Source organism: Nipponia nippon, unplaced genomic scaffold, assembly GCF_047370975.1.
Source record: "Nipponia nippon isolate SJK-2023a ecotype South Korea unplaced genomic scaffold, ASM4737097v1 scaffold_3, whole genome shotgun sequence".
NCBI classification, from domain to species: domain Eukaryota; kingdom Metazoa; phylum Chordata; class Aves; order Pelecaniformes; family Threskiornithidae; genus Nipponia; species Nipponia nippon.
Window position 1 is genome coordinate 75,196,663 of NW_028262347.1, and position 24,706 is coordinate 75,221,368.

Here is a 24,706-nt window from a genome sequence, read left to right on the forward strand (position 1 = left end):
CTGATGGGCTGTGCAGTTAGTAGGTACCAGGCATGCTGTAGTATTCCCTCAACAATATTATTCCATTTCCAGTTATTTGTACAGCATATACCTAAAGAGCCACAGTGTTAAAATGCAAACCTTGTTTGAGAATTTAATACAAAAAAGAGGAGTTGGGTAACAGTCTTAACAGTATGCACGGCCATGCACGGCCAAATATTGAGAACAAATGTTTTTAAAATTTAACAAATGTGTCCTAATGACAAAACTCTTTTTTTTTGCTCACAGAACCAAGTGCAGAGCAGGCAGTAACACAGAGGCTTTTTAATACACCATCAGCCCAAGACATTCCAACTTTTGCCTTCCTTAAAAAAGTGGTAAGAGCTATGAAATTTATACAGTTTCTGGATTCTCTGCTCAAACTGTCACAGGAGAAACTAGGAAAGATCTGCTCCTGCCTGAAAGTTTGCAGTAGGTGGGAAAAGTAAGAAAGAACTGCTAATAGAAGTGAGAAACATCCCAGGTACCTGAGTTCAGACACAACAGTAAGCTATATCATTATTTTCCTCACTGTTTTAAAAATAAGGGTAGGATAGCAGGGAGACTTCAGGATGCCTTGAAATTCCAGGCAACTCGTTTAACAGCTGCAGGAGAGATGTGAAAAAACAAGTAGAAGGGCTAGAAAGCCAGAGACTGACGGCTGATTTGCAGCTCATTGCCCCTCTCAGCCTGAGAGCTGAGTGGCAGCCAGCAACAGGTGTACCTCCTAAAGGTGATTTTCCAGCAAATGAGCCCTCTGTTAATTTGAGTACCAAAGTTCATTCAGCTCCTAAGAGGAACAGCTAAAATAGCTTTTGTCATCCTGTGTTATCTCTGCTACAGAGGAATACAAGGTATTTTTTCATACGCTATTGTAAGTATAAGGTCTTGGACTGTTTTTTTGTTTGTTTTGTTTTTTTTAATGAGGAATTACAAGCAATATTTAAAAACACATTGTAGCTAAAAAGACTAATATCCTTTAATAGAGGGTTACTCTATATCTGTTTGAAGGCTCTTGTGCACTTAGAGAACATACTTAAATCTAACTCCAATGTTTTTAAGTTTTTCTGTTAAAAGACATTCTGTATCTCTAATATAGGAGGCTGCTTCAACTTCCTGGCATTTATTTTTACGGAATAAATCTTTTGAATCAGCCATAATAATAAAAAGCAGTCTCTTCTCTAAAATTATTCTGAGATTCTCACTATTGTGTGTTTTGTTTTGGTTTGGTTTTTTAAGTATTCCTGTGGTTAAGGACATGTTTATTAAGGTAAATGTTACTACTTACAGAAACGACGATAGAAAAATAAACTTTGAGATCTTGACTCTGCATATATAAAACAAAGCTGCTGGCATGCAGGAAGCTTGTAATAAACCGATTTAAGTAAAACATTGAGTATTTGTGTCTATTGCAATCCAGATTAATAAATATTTACATGTGATTTTCCTCTTTACTTCACGAGATTATACAAGTGGCAAGTCTTGCATTAAATGCTAATGAAGCATGTTGCTGTTTTTGAGAAAAGAACTATTTTTTTTATGCCTACAAGAAAAGCAGGGAGCTAACTTCTTGGGGAGGGGGAGGTTGCTTCATTTCATTTCTTGATGCAGAGTTTGAGTAAAAAGACGCAGTTCACTGAAGTCTATATCCTTCTGGGGACAAGTTGGTATTTGTACTATGCAGGGGGAAATCCCTTCGGGGTCAAGGAGTCTGGTGTTCTGTCCCTGCGGTCAACCATGTCAGTCCCTCTCACATGCCCACACCACCTTGTGAGCTCTAGTTATAAAGCTGCTGTTTAATTTTGCTCTACCCCTAGCAGAAGTCGGGTCTGTAACGGTACTATTCTGATAGGCTGGCTACAAGTAAAACCCGGTCTTGGAGGATCTGAGGACTGTTGTTGCTGGTTGTGTAGGTTATGCAGTTAAGATACACTGGACTCTTGACTCCTTCCTTGCTTCTTACTTCAAAGCAAGTGTTGTTTTTTGTGTGTGTTTTGGTGTTTGTTTTTTAACATTGTACATAATCTTCTGGAGAGAAGCAATACAGTGTATTTTCAGAGCTGAGGAGTTGAAAGTGATAGAGTGGTGGAAGGTAGGTATATAGCTGCAATACTGGGTGCAAAATATCACTTAAAAATCTCATTCTTAGGAGCTTCAGCTAGCTTTATCAGGTGCATTTTTTTTTTTTTAATTACGTATCTCTTATAATGATCTAAATGTCATAGCTAACTTCCAGTAGTATTGCTTGTTTCCCTCTTGTTTCTTTCTAATGACGAAGATTCAGTCAAGCTGCTGGTGGCTGTCACAGAGCTCTGTTCAAGTCTGATCACGTTCACTGGATTACATGGGCTGGTGGATGGTGTTTCGCAGTGCTGATGTTTCAGCAGCAGATGCTCTTTTTTTGGGGTGAGGAACTGTGAGTGAAGTCCACAGTGGGGCAGTGTCAGATGAAAGCTCCCAACTACTCAGTTAGAGAGAAGATTGCAAATTACAAGGTAGAGATAGATATCTCACTTGAAACGTGGCTTTATGCCTGCAAAATGCACCTTCCGTGCCTTGGTCACGCACACATGCTTATCTTATTGGAACTATCTTTTTTTTAAATATTGTCTGGGAGAATAGATAATAAAAATGCAAATAGAACTGAAGTGCCTCTGTAGGGTACATTTTTTGGGTAATTCCCTGTGTGGTAGCATGATAGCTGTAGTTGTGGCTAATTAGTATAAGAAACAACTGGGTTTTGTTTTTTTGTTCTTGTAGGCTCACTGAAATGCTGAAACTCTAGTTGCACTCACTTTTCCCACCTCCACACATCCCCCAAGCCAATACCCAGAAAGACAGCCTAATATTTTCCTGAAAGTAAACTTCATTTAAATCTTGGCTTCTGAAACCTGTCACGAGATGGTACCGAGAAGGCTGCAGGCTCAGAATACTTCAACTGACTTGTGTACCTGTGGCTGCAGGGTTTGACTGGGAGGCTGCTGAAAGAGATCAGAAACTGATAATGTCTATAGCTGTAGGAGATACCTTCAGGAAATAGCTGGACAGTTGTTGCTGTTAGACCTGAGCAAAAAGCCGTGGAACCAGGGAAGGAAGTACATGCTACAAATGTGATCAGAAGTAATAGTTACAAAAGTTGTGTCAGGTTTTTTCTTTCTTTTTAATGAACCTCTCTTATATAAAAAAGAAATACCCAATTTGGGATAAATCTGTCTGAGTAATATTGCTCAGTGTTTCCTTTAATCTTAAAAAGATAGTCAACTGCTAGGCTGCACGGAGCTCTTCAGTTCTTATCTTTGTTTCCCCCACCCCCTCTCCATCCCCGACATGGTTATTGTATTTAAGAATAAGCAGTGAGATTTCAGAAAGTCTTTCTTTCTTTCTTCCCCACCTTTTCCAAGTCCACATAATTTCTAGTTCCCTGGAGAACTAAACATCGTGACTGAAGGTTTCTGTCACAGCTGGTACAGGGACCAAGGATTTTCAAATCACTTGATACCAAAGCTCCAAGTTGTGTGTTGACTGGAAAAATTGGTGCAAAGAATATGTGTATGTTGATCATCCTGACTCTTATATCTTGTCCCTATTCTTTCCAGATACTTTGCAAGAGAGGGGAATTGATAATGTCTTTAGAACATGGAGCTAACAAACGGCATCATAACCCAGTGGACAGTATATGCAGAAAGATCAAATCTATCCAAATGATGGACCAAGTCTCTAACCCTGCTTTGCAGATACCAAAATTTCAGTCCTGTAACTTCGACAGTCCACAGTGCAATATAAAAAGAAATCTAGAAGAAATACTGAAGAAAAGAACTTTTAGAAGTCATGATAGTTCTAGTCCACATTTAATCAGTCCCAGCAGTGACAGTGTTTTCTCTGCAGACTCGCAGTTGCTGTCACCTTGTCTTGGGTGTTTCTCTGACTCCTGTTCTGCGAATGGTACCTATTCAACCATTAAAAGCGAAGAGAGACCCAGCAACTCATGGATGCCAGTGTGTCCTATGGAGAATTGTTCTCCATCCTACTTCAGATCCAGAGAGGCTAATATACAGAACAAACTGTGTGCTTTATCAAATATTGAATCTAAAGATGTGCCTCATGAACAGAAGTATCTTGCGTCAAGTCCAAATTTATATTTCTTTACATCAGATAAAAAATCAGAAAGTGCTGTGATCCAAACTCCTGTGCGAAAGAGATTATCTTTGAGTGAAAGAGGTAAAAATCCGGGGGGGGAACTCCTGATCCAAAATCCTAGATATCTGAACATTCAGCCTACGTAGGTGACATTTATTTACTACTAAAACTAGTAACAGTATGTTTTAGAATAGCTCAAATCTAATAAGACTGCAAAAGGAGCTGAGTAAAATCTTAATTTTTCTCTAGAAAATATTAATGTGAATGTAAAAAGCAAGAAAGTAATGAGTCAAGTCAAAAACTTTTTCAAATTTTTCAATTCCTTTTTGTGGATAAGAGGTTTGGCTATGAATTTAGTCTGCCTTTAATATAAAAGGATATAGGAGTTTGGGTGTGTTTTTTTGTTTGTTTGCTTGTTGTGTGTTTTTTGTTTTTTGTTGTTTTTTGGGGTTGTTTTTTTTTTTTAGGATTGTTTTCTTAATAACTTAATCTATCTGACCATGATGATTTCTCTACAATATGGGGGGGGGGGGAGAAATAGCTGGCCTCTTAAAATGTTCTGGTTTATGTGTTTACTTCATGCAAAAGAATAGCCAGAGTTGCCAAACGTGCATATGTAGAAGCAGATGCATAAACCAGTTCCCAACTCAGAGGCTCCAGCTATGAGCAGTTCCTGGTGTTATTTAGCAGTAAAAGTTCTGTTTTTATTGGGGGGGGGGGAGGGGGGAGGAGGTTTGGTTAGGTTGATTGGGTTTGTTTGGTTTTTTTTAAGGTGATTAAAAAAAAACCAAAAACAAAGTGTGTCATTCAAGCTGTGGTATGCTATGTGTGCTCATGCTATTACAAACATAATATTGTAGTAAGAAGCTGTGGTGCATGAAACTTACTATAAGCAAGTAAAGATGGACAATAACAAACTTATTCTTCATAGGATGGAAGCAGTCACTGGGGTACAAAGCTGACAACATGTATGATGTGAGCTTGATCTGTGAAGAAGACTTACTGACCACTATCTTCTGTGCATGTGACACAGAGCATACAGGTTTGCCAGTGGCTTTTCATTGCTCTGTTTTGTTCTCCTCTCAGCACGTTTTCAAGGCTGAGATTGTCTTACAGATCCCAAGATGTGGCAATCTGTGATTATGCTTCGACGGACTGGCTACCTTAGCTAGGTGGCTGTATGTGTGGTAGATGCAGAATAAATATCTCTGCCTCTTTTGCATGGTGCCTGTCTCTTCCCTTCCCACCCTCAGCTGATCTTTGCTGTATTTTAGTGCAGAGGAAGTAAAGGAGCAACATGCTTCTAGCAATCAACCTTATTGGAAATGATTGTTTATTTCCTTTTGGCTTTTTCCTGTTAGAAAAGAGAACTTTGGGAATCTTCAGAGCAAGAGATAATTCTTCTGAGTTCCACCTCAAACATGACTAAAAGTGGAGTGCAGCAGAGTAAGATAACGTCAGTCACAGGGTTTGCTCAATTTGGTGAGAGGCCTGAAGGTAGTACCATAGCAAATGAGGCAAGTTTGTTTTTCTTAAACAGAAGTTGACAAAACTGATAAACCCAACTTTCACACTTCTGTATTAGAAGACACAAAAGCTCTAAACTGTTCCTTTCCAGGCCACTCTAAAACTGCAGGAATCAGTTGCTTGTCTACAGCTCTCAAGGGCAATTGAATATGCACTAGTGCACACCCCTTTACAGCTTTTTACAATGGCCTACTGGACTTCAGAGTCTGGTGCATGGAAACCTGTATCTATTTTAGGAAAAGTGGCAGTTTCCAAGATAGTTGATTATTTGAGACATACAACTAGTCGGGGATTGGAAGACAGCGGTCTTGAAGAGCTGTGCAACATGCTTGACCCAGATCAGAAAGATGTCTCCATGGACCTGGAAACGTATCATGCCATCATGAAAGAGTGGATTGAAGACTGTAAGAGAAAATGGTAATAGCTTTTTTATCAATCTATCTTGTAAAAGCTTCTGTGAAAACAGGAGAGTAGAAAGTTCTCCTGTGGTTTGTGCCTTCAGTACTCTGGAACAAAGATGGTATCAGGACATTGTGACTGCAGCGTGGGTTTTGGCTGAAAGCTTTTAAATGTTACAAAGTTGGTAAGCAATCCAGTGTCATACTGATTTTGTGACTTGATGCTTCCTTGTTTCAGGGAAAATGATGCCACTGAGGAACCAACAGCAAGCATGGAAGACCTGGAATTTAAAGTGCTTAAAAACACCTCTGAAGGTGCAGCCCATTTTATTCTGTTTTTATTCAGGAAAACTCCACTTTCTTTCTCTATAACCAAAACCTCCACCTCTTTCAGCAAAAAAGACACATGTCCGGATGAATGTTACATCAGGAAGCTTGGAGGCCTTTGGGGGTGATGTGTCTAAAGGAGACATGTAAGTCCATTCAAGCAATTCTTTCTCAGAATTTAGTGCTCCTAGCTTTGAATTACTTGAGAGCAATTCCTAGAACCACTGTTTCAGAAAACTATCTTGGCAGAGTTTCTAATGCTTACCTCGGTCTGCACTAGCTCTTGATGCTATCACGTTCTTCCTCACAGCTTCTGCTCAGACTTAAAAATACTAGCAATTTTTCCTACTGATATCTTGGTCCTTCTGTATGCATTTGCCTTTTTAATTCCCTGTGGTCAGAGTTCTGTCATGTGTTTCTTTTTAAACTGGTTCCTTCCCTCTCCCAAGTTCTTAGGTGTATGACAATAGAAGACACGATCTCCTGAAAATCTGGTCCTTGGTTTTCTTTGTTTTTTTTTTAATTTTTTGTAGTCATACTCTGACCTGAATTCTGTTAATAGCAAAGCACTCGACAAACACCAGAAGTTCCAAAGATAACTTTTGCATTTTATGCATAGTCTAAAATGTTAAGGTCTGCTTTCTGATGCTTCCCTGTTGTTTCTCAGGATCTCAAAAGGGTCGTCCTTGTTCAAGTTTCAGCTGAAAGCATAGTGGGGGATGATTTAGCGGAAAAGAAAGGATCCAGAAATCGTGGAGTCAATACAAAAGTATTGTTGGTGGCCTAAGAGGTGATTAACAAAGGCTTAAGATACTGTCATGCAGACACCCAGATGTGGCACTTGTCTGGTGGCATACTTTAACTGCAGGGAGCATAAAAAAAAAAGTGCTTAAAAACAAAACAGTTCCTGGTGTCCATAGAATTAGAGAACTGCTCTGAAGATGATCCGATATCTCTGTGCAGGGCAAATGACTGTACACTGCAGCGTTACAAGTCCTCTGTGGGCTCTCTTCTTGCCTCTCTAATCAGTGCAGCACAGCATCAGAATTTTCAAAAAGTCTACATTAGATCCAATCACCTTTCTTAATATTTTCTGGTTTTGTTACTGGAACAGGGAGACTTCTGACTTGATAACCTGTGTTGCGGACCTACAGTACAACAACCAGAAGCTTCAGGAAGAGAACAGTAAGCTGAAGCTCACACTGGAAGCTCTGGATGAGACCAACAATAAGCTATTGGCAGATAATGAGCATCTACGGAAACAAATAAAAAGGTGGGAGACCCTGGTGGCACCAGGTCTACCGTGTAATGGCCATGGGCAGACCTGTCGTCTTCCAAGTGGTCCAGCCTTGCTTTATGCTTTTAGCCTCACCGGTGCTTTATGACCGCAACTTTGTTGACTTAATATAGTATCTGTAAGGTTTAGCTCTCTTGCCTGATTGTTCTGCTCTGTACCTCCTGGTTCTTTACAAAATCAGTCATTCATCTTATAGCCTGGCTCTTGCAGCATGAGGTGCTGTGGGTGCACACAGGCAAAATCTTAGGGTAAAGCAAAATCAAGCAAACAAAACAAATTACCAAAAAAAACCCCAAGGCTTAATATTACCAAGAGAACAGCTGAGCGCTGGAAGGCTTCCAATCCTAGACCGCATATTTGTTGCCAAGCAGAGGGGAAATAAGCACGTAAGAGCTCTTTTGCTAGTCCCTTGAGGAACTAAAGTGAGTTGTCTCGCTAGCTTAGTATTGCTGCAGCCTGGGGACCCATCAATGCCACAAGTACAAACCTATTTTTACAGTGAGTTCATAATGCTCATCTGACCCTTTTAATTCAAATGTGATACAGTTATGTCAACTGCCAAACCATTCCCAGTATCTTCTGGGGAAGTTAAGGCAAGAGTCCTGCTGTGTAGCTGGCATGAGACACATGCCCTCATGTTGGACCATGTGCTCAGGGATGCTCTGCAGCCTAGAGCTAGCCAGGAAAAGGGCCTTGGCCCATTGGTTAAATATACATTGTTTGGAATATCAGATCAGGATAAGAAAATGATGCAGAGCTTATCCTTGAAAACTGAACTGAAATGGTTTCCATAGCTGCTAACAATGAAGTATTGTAAAGATGAGTTTGTGTGCTCAGGTAACCTGATATATTTGACTGCAACGAGCTAGATTGTTAGGTGGATGCACACAAAAGCATGCTGTCTTGGATGCTGTGTTTGCCTGGGTTTCTTCCCTTACTGTGAGAGCAGAAGGGGTTGATAAATAGAGGGTAAGTCCATGAGCCTTTACTTACTGGACAAAAATGATGGGCTTAAACTTGATTGTTGCTCTTCTGTTAAGTATCTGTGCCAAAGAATGAGTCCCTGGTGACTTCTAAAAATACTGTTCTTGGTATTTCAAGCCTATCTAATGACCAACAGTAACTCGCTAAAGTTTCTCTGGATTTACTTCCCCCCACGCAGCATCCAGCATTCTGTGCTGAAAGCCAAATCACTGGAAGAAGAACTAGAAGAAGCAAAAAACAACCTGAACCTGTCAGAAGAGAAGAGACAGCAGATTCTCTGCCAGAATAAACAGCTAGTAGGTGCTTTTATTTCTTAGCTTACATTGTACAGCGTCTCATACCTTGCTGTAACAATGGCATGACCTCTCAGACTGTAAAAATCAGCAGTATGACCTCCTCTGTACCAGTAGGTACTGAGGCTTTTTGAGGATGTTTGAAATGTGATTTATTAGTGTTATGAAAACACTGTAAAGTGTTGGTTTTTTTGTTTTTGTGTTGGTTTTTTTTTTTTATGGAAGTTTCTTTAAACTATTGTCAGTTACAATGAAGAAAACAAGTAAAAGGTCCAGTCTCACATATAATTATGCTTAAAGACAACAGCTCTCACGCTGCCATCATTGAACCCTGTCTGCTTTGAAGTTGGTGATGTTCTGCCAGAAATTCATGTGACTTTTCTAGAACCAGCAGGGACAGGAGACTTGGTTCAGATGTCCACACGAAAGAGTCATCAACCAAAACACTCCTAGGTTATTGTCAATGTCCGTATGGGCTGGCAGATATGACAAGGGCCTGTCAGAAACCTGTCCATTCTGGACTGACAGCTGGAAGCCAGGCAGCACACCTTGGCATGTCTCAAAGGGCACGAGCTGCCTACATGAAAGCATCTGAATTACACCGCAGGTGTTTGAGTAGCAAAGCCTGTGTGATTGTAAGAGGTGTAAAGCAGCCTGGTAACAAGGCTGATGTGGCTGCAGCTTTAGCAGGTGTTGCAGATACCAGAGCATAGGCTCTCTGGAGAACATATGTTTGTGTTGCTGCCATGCATGCTGTTCATGCTACAGTGGCAACTCTGTGTCTCGCTGTGTGGGTGTAGCTCTACATCGGTGTTCCAGCTCTGTGCGCTGCTGATGGTGGGTATTTAGAAATCAAAAAAGTCTTCCATGCTGAGCAAGAACACAAGATTTTGGTGCTATCCTGCTGCAGTGTGTGTATAGTTTTGTTTTGTTTTAATTTCAGATTACATACATAATTCACCTTGTGAGAAGAAGATGGGATGGGAGGGAGAAATATTATTAGAAGTTTTGTAGTTGAGCTTACAAGTCCCCTAGTTGCTGTTCCCTGTGCAGTGGAGGCACCAAACGGGATACCACTACCTTTCTTCATGTCTGATATGAAAAAAACATAGCGTGGCATATAGGCTTTCTGGATTTATCTTAACTCGAGCACAACTAGACTTGCTAACTCTGGCCTTGAATACTTCCTTCCTATCATCTAGTGGTCTGACTTTTACTCTGATTTGAAATGCCTGTGTCAAACCTGTCAGTGAGGGTTCACGAGCTGGACTGGCCTCAGCACTCCCCTTTTTGCTGTGCTCTCTGAAGCAAAGGAATGTAACACCACAGCTTCATATCCAGGGCCCAATACCCAATATGAAGATGTGTTTGTGATGTGTTACTTTTTGGCTTAGTTTGGCTTTGAATATTGAACTTGACATGCTAAAAACAACTACTAACTACTTTGGTTCTCTCTTTTTTTTTTTTTTTTTTTTTTTTGATAAACCTGATCAGGAAAAAGAAAATCAGTCTCTCATCGTCAAAATTACTTCTCTTCAGGAAGAGGTAAAATAAATCATGACTTTGCAAGTACGTGTTTTTGTCTCACTAAAAGCTCACCAGTAAGAAATGAAATGTTTGTCAGACTTTGAAGCCTGACATGGTAATTAGGTTATCAAAATATCTTATACTTTACAAGGGTGACTTATCATAAAACTTTATATCTTGAAGTTGTACTGTGCTTCAGACTTTCCGTTCGCTGGGTAAGTAAGGATACAACATTGGGGAAGCATGGGGGATAGGGACAAACAGCTTTTCCCCTCTTTTTCAAAGCTTTATACACAAATTCCAAATATTCCTAGTTAACACAGCTATAAATATGCTAACTATATTGAAACAATCTCCATCCAACACTTTTTAATTTCATATTCACTTCTGTTTCCCTCCTTTAAGATCCAAAGGAAATGCCTTGTACAGAGCTGTAACTCCAAAAAAAAAAAAAAAAAAAAAAAAATGCAGTGGCTGGGGGCTGCACTCACAGATGGATCCATTGACATTGGCCAAAGACCTACAGGAGGCTTGTAGGGAATATACTGCTAATGGAGCTGTATCTCTAGGCTGTCTCTTTTTTTTGTTTTGTTTTGTTTTTTGTTTAGAGAAGAGCTATTAATTCTTACTTTCTTGTATTTATTTCATTAAAGTAAACATTTTAACAAAGTTTTTTTTATCAGGTGATGTTTTAATACTTGCTTACAGCCTGTATTTTGGACTATTTAGGATGAAATAGAGAAACAGGTTAAATCATACATAGTAATGAAAAGAAGCACATCATGGATTCAGGAATCTGTTACCTATTATAACAACATAATAGTCACAGTTTGCATGTTTACCATGCTCAAGATGAGTCTTTCCGAAAAGCTCGTAAGTCCAAATAGCTATTAAACTGCAACATTCCAAAAATAATCCTCATGCTGCGGGCCTGAAAGCTTTTCTTTAGCTTTCTAGGTCTGGTAGTTCTTATAAGTCACATTTTGAGGTTTACTCTTTTAACAGTGCTCTGGAGAAACAGGGGAAAAAGGAGCAGAAACAGTTTCAAGTGGGGCAAGGACATACAATGTCTGTGCATAAATGCTGGTAGTGCTTGAGAGTAGGCAGTAGCTTGGGGGTGGAGATATCATTTTTGTCTAGTTTCTTCAAGGAGAAGCTGTCTATCCATTCAGCTGTGCCTAAACACTCTGTATCTTGTTCAGAATATTAGGAATAACATGGACACCGATGAACTTCAAAAGAAGATTTTGGAGCTGTCTAAAAATACAGCAGAGCTTCAAGTAAGCATTTCAACTCTAGGAGTAACAAAAAGACAGCCTATAGTTTACTCAGGTCTAGTGAGGGAAATGTCTGCCTCTGGAAGGTAGACAGCCCTGAACCTGTCTGTAGTAAAGAACTGCAGCACTATCGTAGCTTGGACAGTATGACAGCTTTGACTGAGAACGCTGCTGTCTGGAGGCTAAAAACTGGGCTAATATAAACAATCCACAGTTTCATTCTTTCCTCTAAGTTAAACTTTTAGGAAATCTTTCCCTCGCTCTTTGAGAAAATCTATTAGAAAGTCACGCTTTGGCTGATGTTGCTGAAACTGTTAGCCTGCACAGACAAGAGGAAACAAAGGTGACTGAAAGCTGGGAACGCTTTCCCTTTTAACTGTGTGCAAGGTTTGAACTTTGAAACACGCCATGCAAGCTATTCAAAGCAGGATTTGATTTTTCTAAGCAAGGAATCTTGATACCCTTTTCCCCTTCCAAGTAGGAGATAGGAACAGGCTCGTATTATAGTGCATATTGATGACTGGAATTATTTTTGATCTTTTCATTCTTTAGATCCAAGCACGTATCTATGAGAGCACCATGGTGAATAAAGAGGCAAGCTTGATGCAGGTTAGTTGCTTTTACTTTGTTACTGTCTTGACTGAAAATACTGGTTATGGGATGATTTGTAAAAAAGCAAGGCAATAGTCTTCACTGTGGCACTTTTATTTCTACTGTTCTCACACTACAGAACCTGATCCTATAAATGGCTTCAAAGTAGGCGAGATCTGCTTTAGGACCTGGTTATGAGTCAGCATAATTAAAGGTTTCAGGATTCTGCTTTTATTTTAAAAAAAAGAAAAAAATTATAACATATTAAAACAAAACAAACTTGCAAACTTCAGAAAAACGTACAGAAACTTCTAAAGGCTGCCTCCTTCAACAGCTGGTAAAAGAATGTACCTGCAGAAGATCCTTCCCTTCGTGTCTTTTACTTAAATTGCTCAGTTTTTGTGTCAAACTAGAAGTAATGATTCAGAGCCCAATGGAAAAGCAATGTTGCCCTTTCTCATTACTGAGGTGTAATTATCTAGGCTTTGCTGAAGAGCGAACGTTTCTGATGTTGTTTTTAAACTTGTATATTATATTAGAAAACAAAGACGTAAGACTACGTAAGGGTGTTTGGCATTCTCTGGATTCATGAATTATGTAAATAGCCTTCTAGGCTAATGGAGTTTCTGTTTAGCAGAACATGTTCTAAATCAGCTGATGAAATATTTGACTATTAGGCTGTCTGCAAAAATGAGTGCAGCTGAATTAAAACAGTGACAAGAGTGATCCAGCTGATAATTTCGTAACTGTGTTTTTTAATAGGTTTTTTTGCCAGAAGCAACTTAAGGGCACAAATGAACTTTTTTTTTTTTTTTTTAAATAGCTTTCACTTTCTCCTTCTTGAATGATTCAAATCTTTCATGGCCTTTGTAGTATCCTTTTATTTTAAAAAGGTCTTCTTAGTCTATTGACTAAATGGGAATTTTGAAAGCAGTCTGCTAGATTGGATGTTCTTGTAGATAAAGGTGACTGGTTTGTATAATCTTGAAGAAACTGGTGTGGAAAACTCACTTCGCTTCTTGGCATTAGGATCTGTGGGGTAAGGGTTTACTAAAAAAAACCCTTTTATAGCTCTTTATCCAAAGGTAGATTGGGTAGGATTGATGGTCACTGAAAATTTTTATGGCAACCTTTCTTTTCCACGCCTGCAGAAGGTATGTGAAGAAAACACTTTAATTTTCTTCCTTTAAAAACCTTCAGCACCATACATCATTTGCCTCTGCCGAGGCTGGAAACTTGGTTCTATAACCTCACTTTTCCTGCTTAGCTTTTTATGTATTTCATCTCTTTCAAAAACCTCAACTATTTTTAAAGAGGAGGAATAGGAAGAAGTCATAAAAGGGATGAGAGGACCAGAGCTCCGATTTGAAGTTCCTGTTTTCTCTAAAATTGCTCTGCTTGTCTGTGCAGCATCTTCTATAGTAATAACATGACTGAAGCCATTGCCAGTTTGTGATGCTAAGAAAGCTAGTACTTCTGCTAACTCCTCAGTCTTACCATGAGGGTTGAAACATTCTCTGTCAGCCCTTCTATTAGGCGGTGCTTAATCTGCAGAGCCCTACACTCTATGCCTTTAATCATGAAAACTAATGAGAGTAAACTTGGAACATTGCAACTTGTTTTAAGGGTTGCTTGGGATTAAAACTTGTGCCAGGCATAATATAGTCCAGGTTTTCAGCTAAAACTAGGGTGCTTCTGTCTAGTTTAATCTGCTACTGCTGGTACAGGAACCAGGTAAGTAATAAATTAAAGCACAGCATCTGGAAAGAGTTTTTCTGTCTCCTTAATTTTAGGAGTTACATAGAAAAGGTCTTTTGAGTGCTTTCTGTTAGCCAATATGCATGGTAATTGACTGTATTCTTTTAAATTTGCAACTATTTTTATGTTATATAATCAGATTGCTGCACAAACCTACAACTTACTGCTGTGATGCAGGATTGAGTATAGTGTTATTTTGGTTACAAAGCGTCATAGCTGTAAGTATTACAAATGCACTTCAATGTGCTAGTTGTTGGGTTGTGTGATTTAAAGGTTCTTTTCTCCACAATCTCTGCAGAAGGAGCAGGACATCAAAGAACTGAAGTTAACCGTTGTGGAGTGTTCCTCAGTAATAGAGGTATGGGACCAAGTTCGTTTTTTGACTGTGTGAGGGGAAAGCATGCATATTCTACGCTTATTCTGCATGACAAACTAACATTCTAACCAGGTCTGATGTTATGTTTTAGACTTTGCGGGCAGAAAAAAATAAGCTATTGGAGAACATGCAACACATGCAGCAAGAGCTGATCTCGTGAGTATTGTGAACAAGTCCCAGGAAATGCAGTTCATCAAAAGTCAAAACAGGCTGATACGTATTTTTTTTTTTTTTCCTCTTCTTTTAGAAATGGGTTGAGTTTCCCATTGATGAGTAAATTAAACAGTAATATTCCTGAAGGGATGAATTCACTGCACTGTGAACTGGAACTTGCTCAGTCTTCTGAGGTATGAATCAAATCTTTATTGACTCTCATCGCAGTTGTCTTGTACCAGTAAAGGAAGAACAAAGCGCGTTCCCTGTAGATCATTAGATAACCCTAGGATGCGAAGCCATTAATTCTAGCACGTAAGCATAGAATGTGAAGGTTACAATATCGTCCCAAGTACATTGGAGAAAGTCCAAAGAAAAGCAAACAAAACACTCGGAGCTCTAAAAAAAATGAGACATACAAAGTAAATCTGGAAGAGCTAGGGTTATGCATTTAGCTGGCAGAAGAATAGACTGATAGGAGAAGTTATGAGTTTTCAAATATATAACAGCTATTATGCTGAAGAAAGTAACGGTCTGTTTCTTCTTATGCTGCCAACACTGGACACAAACAATGATTTTCAGTTGCAGGAGGGGAAACTTCTGAAGTCTAACGTAATGAAAAAGAAAATTAAGCATCTTGACAAGGCTGTAGAGTCTTCATCTAATGAGTCTGGCACAGACTGACAAAATCTTAGTATTGTAGCTGAGCCTGTTGGTTTGGAGTTACAATGTCCCCTGTGTCTTCTGCAGAGCACGCAGCAGGTGGTTTGGTGGCTTTTGGGAAGTACGCTATTGATCAGACACACTTCACATAACACTGGAAGTTTGGTCTCTAATTTACTGTTCTTATAGCTTTCCAGCACTCCAATGAAGAACTACTTGAAAAAAAAACAATTTACATGTACATTACAGTTTTGGCTCAGATTTTTATCTTAGCTATTCTGTGCCCATTTCCCTAAAGGCATTCCATGGAGTCCCATCCTTCCTTACAGTGCCGTCTTCCCTTCAGATGCAAGCTGTGCAGCAGAGCTGATAACAAATATGTGCTATTGCAGTGATTTTTCTTGTAAGACTTCACCGTTCTGCTACTTGCTTTTGTATGTGTGAAGAGTTAGCATTTGCAACAGGAAAAAAAAAAAAGTACTAATGGACTAAAACTACAGGCCCAGAAATGGGAGGTATACTTGGCTAGGCAGCTCTGTTTCAAAAGTAACGTATTGTCCCTTATTGCAACTCCCCACAGCCACAGTGAGTCACTGTGTTTACCTCTCAAATGCTGTAATGAGACACAATTCTACCAAGTCACCTGTAAAGCAACTAAGGGCTCTGCTTATTCATCACTTGGTAGAGCCTCTTCTGAATAAAGATAGCTAATTATTGACTTCCTCTTGCCTACTCCTGACATGAAAATTTACATTGGATCACTCAGCAGCTTGGCTGGCCTGCTTTTTTTAAATCCCCATGACATGATGGTTTTGAAAAGCTTTTACAAGCTTCAAGTTTCAGTAACTCTGACCTTCTGGTAAATACGATGCAGGGATACTTCAGGAAAGTCTAAATGTCACTGATGCTGGCTTGTAATAAGGAGATGTCAAAATAAGCTAGCTGGCTCTTCCATCTCTTCAAAGATTACCAAGACTGAATGGACGTCCCTGGATGAAACACTGGACCGTGAAGTGCTGTTTTTACTTCAGGGACCTGAATATGCGGGAGAAAAATTTAAGACTATCATGCAAAACCTGGTCAGTGGCAGAGCTTCTGTGAATAAGGATATTGTCTTCTATCAGCCTTTTAACTAGGATTTCTCCAAGCACTGATCATCATGTTTACTCTTTTTGAAAAAATAAGAATAGCTTCTTTGGGGGTGGAGATGGGGGCATACTTACTCTAACAATATCGCTTGGCACCTACTCAAATACTGTAACTAATAACCTGGGTAATTCTGGGCAGCATTGTGTCAGATTAGTACTAGAAATGCCGGGTTTGATTTTTTTTTTTTTAATCCCCTTCCCATCCCCCCAGCAAGAGGAAGCCTCTGAAGCAGAGGAGCTTGTCATGACTTCTTTACAATGGGTAAAAGATCCTGATGTGAACATGCAACAGGCTTGGGAAAGAAAACTTGTGGTAAGTAACTTTCTCTGAAGCTATTTTATGAAATAGTGGGGCTGTGCAAAAACGGAAGGTGGGTATTTTACTGCTGCATGCTATGGATATTAATTACTTGAGATCATAGCAGTCCATTTGGGGGTCAGAAATGGCTGTATGGAGAGAAATATCTTTTGTAACTTTTTTTTTGAGGAGGAGGAAGGGGATGATTGCTTTTCACTTAAATGCTGTGCTTTTCCTGACTTGTCTTGTGCAAGATCTCGCTTTATTAAAACTATTCTTGAAGGAAAGGGTAGATGAAGCAAGTCAATTTGAAGAGGAAAATGAGGTCAGATGACAACGCTATATTGTGTGAGCCATGAAGATTTTCTGCCCACTCCATGTTTCTGTGTGCTTCAAGCACCTATTTTCCTGTGTGGTCTGAATCTATGGTAGTGAACAGTTTCATCATCAAGAGGAGGAGGGAGGTGGCTTTATAACCAGATTTCCAGATCAAAACCTTCATAGGGTTTGCTTTCTTTTGAAAGGCAAAGTGTTCTGCTTTTGCTGGACACGCTCCACAGGAAAAGTTTCTATAAAAACATATTGTATAACTTAATATTACATAATGTATTTCTACTATTCTTCATACTTCTTGTGAGGTTTGAAAGTAAAGACTTTTGCTCAAGGTAACTGGCAAAAATAACTTCCTCATGTGGTAGCTGCAGACTGCGGACACAGCTCAACTCTCTTGCTCTTGTTCTCTCCTCCCCTCCCATGTAACAGCATCTTACTGGATGTAGCTTTTTCTCTAACCTGCTCTTTCTTACTGATCTGTTGTTAGGAACACTGCTACAAAAAACTCCACCAAACAGTATACTAATGCTGTCTTTTGGCTCATTAATAGATGCAAAACCCTCAATTCATCCCACTTGGGTAATAGCAGGTGGCACCACAGTACGTGCTGCTTTAAGCTGTTAGCTCTTAAGCAGAAAGCTACCCTTCTTTTCCTCTAGTGCTGCAAAATGTTGTAGCTGCAGCCAGCTTTTTCATATTTTTCTTTTCTATGTGAATCCTGAAAGCTTCCCTTTAGACAAGGTGCAAGTGTCTCAGTCTCTTCACCCGGGTGTGACTTTGGGTAGACTCTAGGAAACTGCTGGCACATGCATAGCTGTAACTTTTTGATCTTGACCAAAAACTTCTTCCTTCAAAGCTATCACAGATGAAAAATGCTTGTTAACTTACCATTCGTGTTGGGATCGTATTCCTGTTAAACATATGAAGCTAAAAACTTTTGGCGTGGGTGTTGGAGTTGATCATGGCAAATGAATCCTATTCTGGCTCCTAGAGAGTGATGCATTTGGAAACTAAGCTAACAGAGGATCAAGGAAGAACAAGATTCTTTAAAAATAAAAGGTCCCATCCTTCTGGGACCCATGGAGTTGGGAAGTGACTTCATGTCAAACACATTGTCTTCACCTAGCTAGGACAAGCCAGATACTTGGGAAATAAGGTATATGGAGCTGAACAACAGGAAATCCAAAAAAAAAAAAAAAAGAAGGATTCAAAGTAGCTTCTTCCACCCTTAGAGAAAGCTTTTGTAGGAAAATGAATTAAATCTTGGACCATGCACTATCACTTGAAGCCTAAACACTTCCCTACCATTTCCTGTGAAATACATTATGGACATGTTTTGCTAGGTTTTAGTATTTTAAAGTATATTATACATAAAGGAAATTTTAAGTGTGCCTGTGGTTTTTGTATATATATACATATATTTAAGCATATACAGACAGTGACAGTAAAAACTTTTTCACCCTTCTCCTGCTGGAAGAGAAGACTGTGACACATGTGCCCTGATCAGTCTATACCACTTTTGTGTCAAAACCATGCTATTTCTAAGAGCAAGTGCTGCTTGTTCCTTGGCTGAGAAACTAATCTTCAGGATTTGTGGGCATTTGCATGTGGTCACATCCCATGTCATCCCAGTAAACCTATCTAGCAAAACTGTTCAAGTTCTCTTTTTTTTTTTTTTTTTTTTTTTGTAGCGTGATACTTGATGTGCTACTCTCTTTTTGTTTGAGGCTCATGAACAACATTAGACTCTAACTTGCAAGTAGGTAACATAGCCCACATTTGTAGGATAGATGTTTTCCCCTTTGAACTAATGTAAAATCTCAGAAATATGAACCTCATTCTTACCTGACCTCTGTTTGACTCTCATTAAGCATTCTTTAAAAGCTGAGGGCTCTATTTTTCTATGCTCAGTTGAACGAGGTCAGAGAAAGAGGACTGGATTCTTCTTTCTCAGTACTCTATACTGCAAGTCACTGTTCAGAGAAATACAGAGGATGCAGTGTTACTTACCACTTCATTTTTACCATCTTCCCCTTTTTCTTCCTACAAATCGGAGGTAAAACTGAAAGCCTTTGCCACAGGGGTCATCCCTTGGACAGGTTTCATCTGCTAGGCATGTATGACAAACTGAAATACGGATTTATTCGTTTGTTTTTTGTTTTTTTTTATTTTGCTGTAGTATGAACCCAAATTGGTGCCAATTGACTTCGTTGTACTTTGAGGAAAGGGTCACAGAAGCCTAAATTATTAATTTTAGGGCTTCCTGCAAGATGGTCATTATTAAAACTTCCCCTTATGAAATATGTTTTTTGTTGCTGTATCTGGGCATCTTGTGAAGGAGGTTTTTTTGTGGTAAGTTGTAAAGACTCCCTTGTGCATCATGTAATCTTCTGCCTCACTTACTGTAAATACTTGCTAACTGTATATTTGTTTTACAAAGGATAAAGAGAAAAAGGACTATCTGTGTACCCTAGATCAGCCCAGAAAGAAAGGCTGAGAGTGGCTTTTGACTTAGAAGTAACCTTTTGAAAAAAGTGGGAGCCATTTGTCAAATTGAACTAGCATGCGGAACACTTACATTTTTCTTGTCTAAACTGTTACGCATTGCTCCATCTTAAAGTCTTAAAGTACCAACACTTGTCAGGAGTCTAGCCTGTCTGTCCCCGCATCCTGGCAGATTCAGGAGTTAGAAGGCACAGGTGTGAAGTTTAGGTTAGCCTATTAGACTGCACAAAACACTGTTTTGTACAGAACAAACACCCGTTTCTCCTTTATAGTCTTCTCCTTTATAGTCTCTTCCTTATTAAACTGTGTTTTTTCCTCATTTCTCTCTCTCTCTTTCCCCTTCCCCAGCCAGATGTTGTGTGGGTAGATTACAGAATATTGTCAATCATCCACCTTCTTTATTGCTGATAGCATTGGAGGTAGGTGATGATACTAAATGGTGGAGCAGGGAAAACAATTTTCATCATGTAAATTGGGTCTCTGGTTTACTCTCTGGCTCTGCTCCTCATCTAACCACGTGGCAACGCAGTTTCAAAATTCTACAGGTTCTCAAGCAAGAACTAGGAGAAAAAAGACACCTTTGGATCCAGAAACTTAATCTCTTGGAAAAATACAAAGAATCCCTAGATAAGGATTTTATTCGAATGGCGAGCAACCTGAGGAGAACTAAGACAGAGCAACTTCACCTAAGGAAAAAGCTCCATGCCAGGTACCCCTTCAAAGCACGTGTGTCTCTTTTTGGTTTATTTTGTTGATGGTGGTTGCTTAGCTGTTTGGTGGGGGTTTTTTGTGTTGTTTTTGGGTTGGGTTTTTTGTCTTGTGGAACAAAGTTTACTGAATTCTGAAGACCTTTTTCGCAGAGGAAATTATCTGCTGTTTTGGAGAGTGGATCTGGTTTTTAGCATAATGTTACACTATGTGGGAGTTAAGGTTTGTGTATGAAGTAACATATGATCTTGGAGATGTCTTTGAAAACACCAGAGACCACAGACTGAGCAGTTAAAGAAAGAGGGCACTGTCTATCTAGCAGGTGTAACCTTTAAATAAACTGCTGGTTTTGTGTGAAGCAGGAGACCTGTAAAATATATGCCTGCAGGTTTTATTGCTTTGGGAGACAACTGCTAGTCCCAGACGATATAATGCCTCAGTTTCTCAAGGGTATAGCTTCAATTAGTTACCTCATTAAATGTGAAAATATAACTTTAAATTTTAGTTTATTGGCGCATGGTTCCTACTATGAGTTTTGACATGACAAATATGGCAGTAAAAGGCAGCAGGTGTAAACCTCTGCCTGCTCGCCCTCCTCAGACATTCAGGAAAGTAGCTAGTTGTGTTTTTGTTTTTTTTTTTTTTTTTTTTTTTTGCCAGAACAACTAATCCGAATTTGTTGTCTTTGTGGAACCCAGGCTTACTCATAGTGTCAGCCTTCTGCTGTCCTACGCTAAATGTAAATTTTTGCACACATGCTTTTACCTGGGTTTGGGGCGTAAGCAGCCTCCTAGGGCTTTGCATCCCTGACAGCTAAAGCGGAGCAGTCATACTGCACTTTTGCCTGACTTACCTTCCCCTTCATGTTGTTAATGTAGACCTCCCACATGCTCTCCCTTCACTCGGAAAAGAGCTGATAAAAATACTGATGGCTTAGTTTTTTAAAGCTGCTTCTCTGTATCAAAATTGTTTGTGGTGGTAGCAACACGAAAAAAAAAACATGTGAAGGTGAGTTAGAGAAGAAATGCACAAAGAGTTTCTGCAGTGGAAAAGAAGGGGTTCCTTGAAAACCATCATCTTTACCACTAGTTCTGATGGCATCTGCTTGCTGTCAAGTGAAACATCCTCTGAAACACTGGGAAATTAACCTGATGAAGTTGTGTATCTGCAGTAATAGCTCCAGGGTATCTTTTCTAGAATGATTCACTCTATATCTGATTACTGTTTCTCCCAAACCATGAGACAATGCATTCTTTTGACTTAATTGCAGAAGTTTGCCCCACTAAGCACTTGCTCTTTGAGAGTTCTCCGGATAGTCCACAAACTTCCACTATGGTACCCAGCTGGCTGGGGCTGGCACAGCCGTTGCACTGTTCAGCTGGGGAGAAATGAGGGAAAACCTCCATCCCCTTCCCGATTCTGGCGCTGCTATAGGCTTGTCTGCCTACTGGGTTGAACTGTGCTTAGCAAGAATGAAGTCCCTGGTGCTGGATCCTGGGGGGCTGCAAAATGTAACAGCTGAATGTGGTTCTTGATGCATGTCTCAACAACTAGTGTGTGTCATCTCCCGGTCATGCCCGCTCTAAAATGTCAGTAACGGATTGTGGTTTGTGCTTTCTCGCCCCACAGGCAACGTGAGATAGAAACCGTCAAACAGTTACAAGAAGAAACTTCTGGCCAGGCAGAAGCCCTTGGTTTAGAGCTGCAAAAAGCTACAAAACAGCTTGAGGATGCCAGCAAACAGGTAAGGAACAGTGCAGTTCCTTCTATGCAGAAAACAAGCAAGCAGATGCAAAAGACTATGTACAATGCATTGCTGCTCTTAAGAAAGGAAATCGCATGTTCGGAATGGAGTGCCTCATTGCAAAAGTGGAACCAGCAGAGGAAGTAAAATTTGAGGGGGTGGTGACAACAGTTTGCTGATGAAAGAGGCAGCATTGCATATTTGTGGTGGCTTAAAAAAAAAAAAATAAAAAAAAACCAACCAAAAATAGCTTCCATACCAGTCCACCCCAATGTAAAAATGAAGAAGTTCAGAGGGAGCTTTATCACTTCCTGAGAAAGAACAGATGCAGTTTGGTTTCATTTACATGAACTGTAGAGGCTCCTTGTGTTAACCAGGCTGCTTTAGTTTTTTTCCCGTCCCTTCTTTTTTCTTAAATATTGTTTTGTGCTTAGGCAGAGGATCAAGTTGAAGCTTTTCACTCTGCTTGTGAGGAAGCCGCATCCTTGAAATGCAAGTTAGAGGAAGCCATTTCTGAGCAGCAAAAACTCAAGGATGTGAATGCAGCTTTAACAAGCATTTGCCAGTTGCTTCAAGAAAAGGTGGAAGACCAGAAAAGTGAGTAACTACTGGCAGTGTGCCAGCATTCACTCTTTCATGGGCAAATCCTTTATGGCTTAGTTTATGGCAAAGGAGAATAGGACAAACCTGCAGGTAATCTGGTAAAATGCTCTGTGGAGTCTGTCTTTCTTTTTTTTTTCTCCTCCTCTCCTTTCCTTCTGTTTTTCCTTCTCCTTTAAGAGATCTGCAACCATGGCATCTGGGCTGAGAATCAGGTGGGATCCTGATGAGTGGGTGTTGGGCTGGACCAAAGCTACAGAACCTCCTAACAAAATCTCCAGTCCTAGGAGGAAGGGTTAGTAACTCCCTGGGTAGCACTGGCACTCCTTTACCAAAGGTGCTGTTCCCACACCTGAATAGTCCACCTTATTCCTAACAAAGTCATCCCTCTTTCTTAAGGTTCCTGCATCAGAGACCTGGTTTTTATGTTCTGCATTCTGCTTGCTGCTTGTATTTGCTTTGTGTTTTTTGAATAACTGCATGGTACTAGGCTGTTCTCTTTAGTGAAAGCAATCCTGTCATTGCATCGTACACGTGCCACTTTTGCTACGGAACCATGGAAACTTCATACTACCTTTTGCTCACTCACTAACTTCAACACCTCAAAAGCCTGGGCAGTTAAAGAATGCAGTGTGTTGATTCCAGCACATGTGGCTTTTTCTTTCCAAATTCTGGAGTGCATATCACTTATAGGAAAAACATGTTGACTGACCTAAGGCCACTGAACGTTTGGCCTCACACATGCATTTCCCAGGGCAATGTGACTGACTGATGCTCAACGTATATGTGCATTGTAAACAACTTGGTGAAACTACAACTTGTCTCATAGGAGAAATTACATGAGACCCTATGTCTTAGTTCTAAGGCACAACTGTTATGCACTGATGTAGCAGAAACACCTCCAGACTGTGCCTGCTGACTTCTGACGAATATTTTGGCATTGTTCACGTGTGTGTGCTCATGTTGCTTTCATGCTTACTACTTCCTTCAAACTGTGGGGTTGGTTTTTTAGCAAGAGGCATAACGATGGAAATAGTGTGTCATTTTCCATCTCTGAATAGACAAAGATCTTCTGCAAAGTGAGCTAGGGTAAATGAGAGAACCCCAGATGTGGAAGAGACTGGTACCACTGTGACTCAAAAAAAACCCAAAAACAAAAAAAAAAAACCAAAAACCCAAAAAACCCAAAAAAACCCCAAACAAACCACCAAACAAAAAAACCCACACCCCCAAACAAACCCCCAGAAAACACCACCACCCTGGAAATGGCTGAGACTTTGGCTTTAAATGACTCCTGGTAGTTTGCAGGAATCTCTTTCTGTAGATAAATAGAAATAAACTGGTAAATGTGTAGAGAAGTTGCAAGGTGTTATGAAGAGTAGGGCTGACAAACAAGGATGGGAGTGGGGGAAGAACAATGCTTTATATTGGTTCCTGCAGAAAGCCAGACAGGTCTAATGCCCCTTCTGACTGAAGGACTGGGTTGTGTTCTCTTCCCCACCTGCCTACCCACTCCATTCCCCTATTTCCTCCCACGCGCATGGTAAGAGATGAGAAATGAGGGAACTTGTCAGTCAAGAAAGCTACTTCAACCTAAGTCAGCCTGGCACAGCTCCTTCTATGTTTCGGATGTCTAATCATGGCTTGCCACTAATTGCTACAGCCCTCATCCAGTGAAACAGCCAAATGAGCTACTGAGAGCTGCTTTCAATTTTTGCTTGGGCACTGAGGTGGCGGTGCTAATGAAATCCCCTTTCCCTCCCACCCCCGTTATTAGCTGTGGTATAAAAGCTATGATAGACTTGTATCAAGGCAGAAGTCACTAGAGGCAGGCCCTGGCATTAGCAAACTTGAACAAAGTATGTTTCTAAGTATAATGTAAAGCCCATTGACTCTAAAACTTCTGTACAAGATGTCAAATTGGAAGGACAAATACTTCTCTTCCAATAAGTTGTAATGGAGTTGTCCATTTCCACAGGGAACTGTGGCACCTTAACGCGGATGATGTGGGGAAGCATTCCCCCCCTCCCCTTTATAGCAAGGG

At 40.0% G+C, this 24,706-nt stretch overlaps 1 protein-coding gene across 3 annotated transcripts in view; it reads left to right on the forward strand.

Moving 5' to 3' along the window:
• Positions 1-820: 820 nt before the first annotated feature.
• IRAG2 (inositol 1,4,5-triphosphate receptor associated 2) overlaps positions 821-24,706 on the forward strand; it is a 42,366-nt gene continuing 18,480 nt past the window's right edge. For 2 of the 3 annotated variants that reach the window (XM_087767063.1, XM_087767065.1), the window contains exons 1-19: positions 828-892; positions 3,615-4,236; positions 5,087-5,197; positions 5,919-6,099; positions 6,319-6,395; positions 6,475-6,553; positions 7,522-7,680; positions 8,867-8,984; positions 10,476-10,526; positions 11,711-11,788; positions 12,338-12,394; positions 14,433-14,492; positions 14,602-14,666; positions 14,758-14,857; positions 16,292-16,405; positions 16,686-16,787; positions 20,156-20,319; positions 21,948-22,062; positions 22,497-22,659. In XM_087767063.1, the coding sequence (XP_087623189.1) occupies positions 3,642-4,236; positions 5,087-5,197; positions 5,919-6,099; positions 6,319-6,395; positions 6,475-6,553; positions 7,522-7,680; positions 8,867-8,984; positions 10,476-10,526; positions 11,711-11,788; positions 12,338-12,394; positions 14,433-14,492; positions 14,602-14,666; positions 14,758-14,857; positions 16,292-16,405; positions 16,686-16,787; positions 20,156-20,319; positions 21,948-22,062; positions 22,497-22,659 (2,389 nt within the window). In that variant the 5' untranslated portion in view covers positions 828-892; positions 3,615-3,641. Of the gene's footprint in view, positions 893-3,614; positions 4,237-5,086; positions 5,198-5,918; positions 6,100-6,318; positions 6,396-6,474; positions 6,554-7,521; positions 7,681-8,866; positions 8,985-10,475; positions 10,527-11,710; positions 11,789-12,337; positions 12,395-14,432; positions 14,493-14,601; positions 14,667-14,757; positions 14,858-16,291; positions 16,406-16,685; positions 16,788-20,155; positions 20,320-21,947; positions 22,063-22,496; positions 22,660-24,706 lie in introns of all 3 variants that reach the window. The other variant, XM_087767064.1, reaches the window with a different exon arrangement.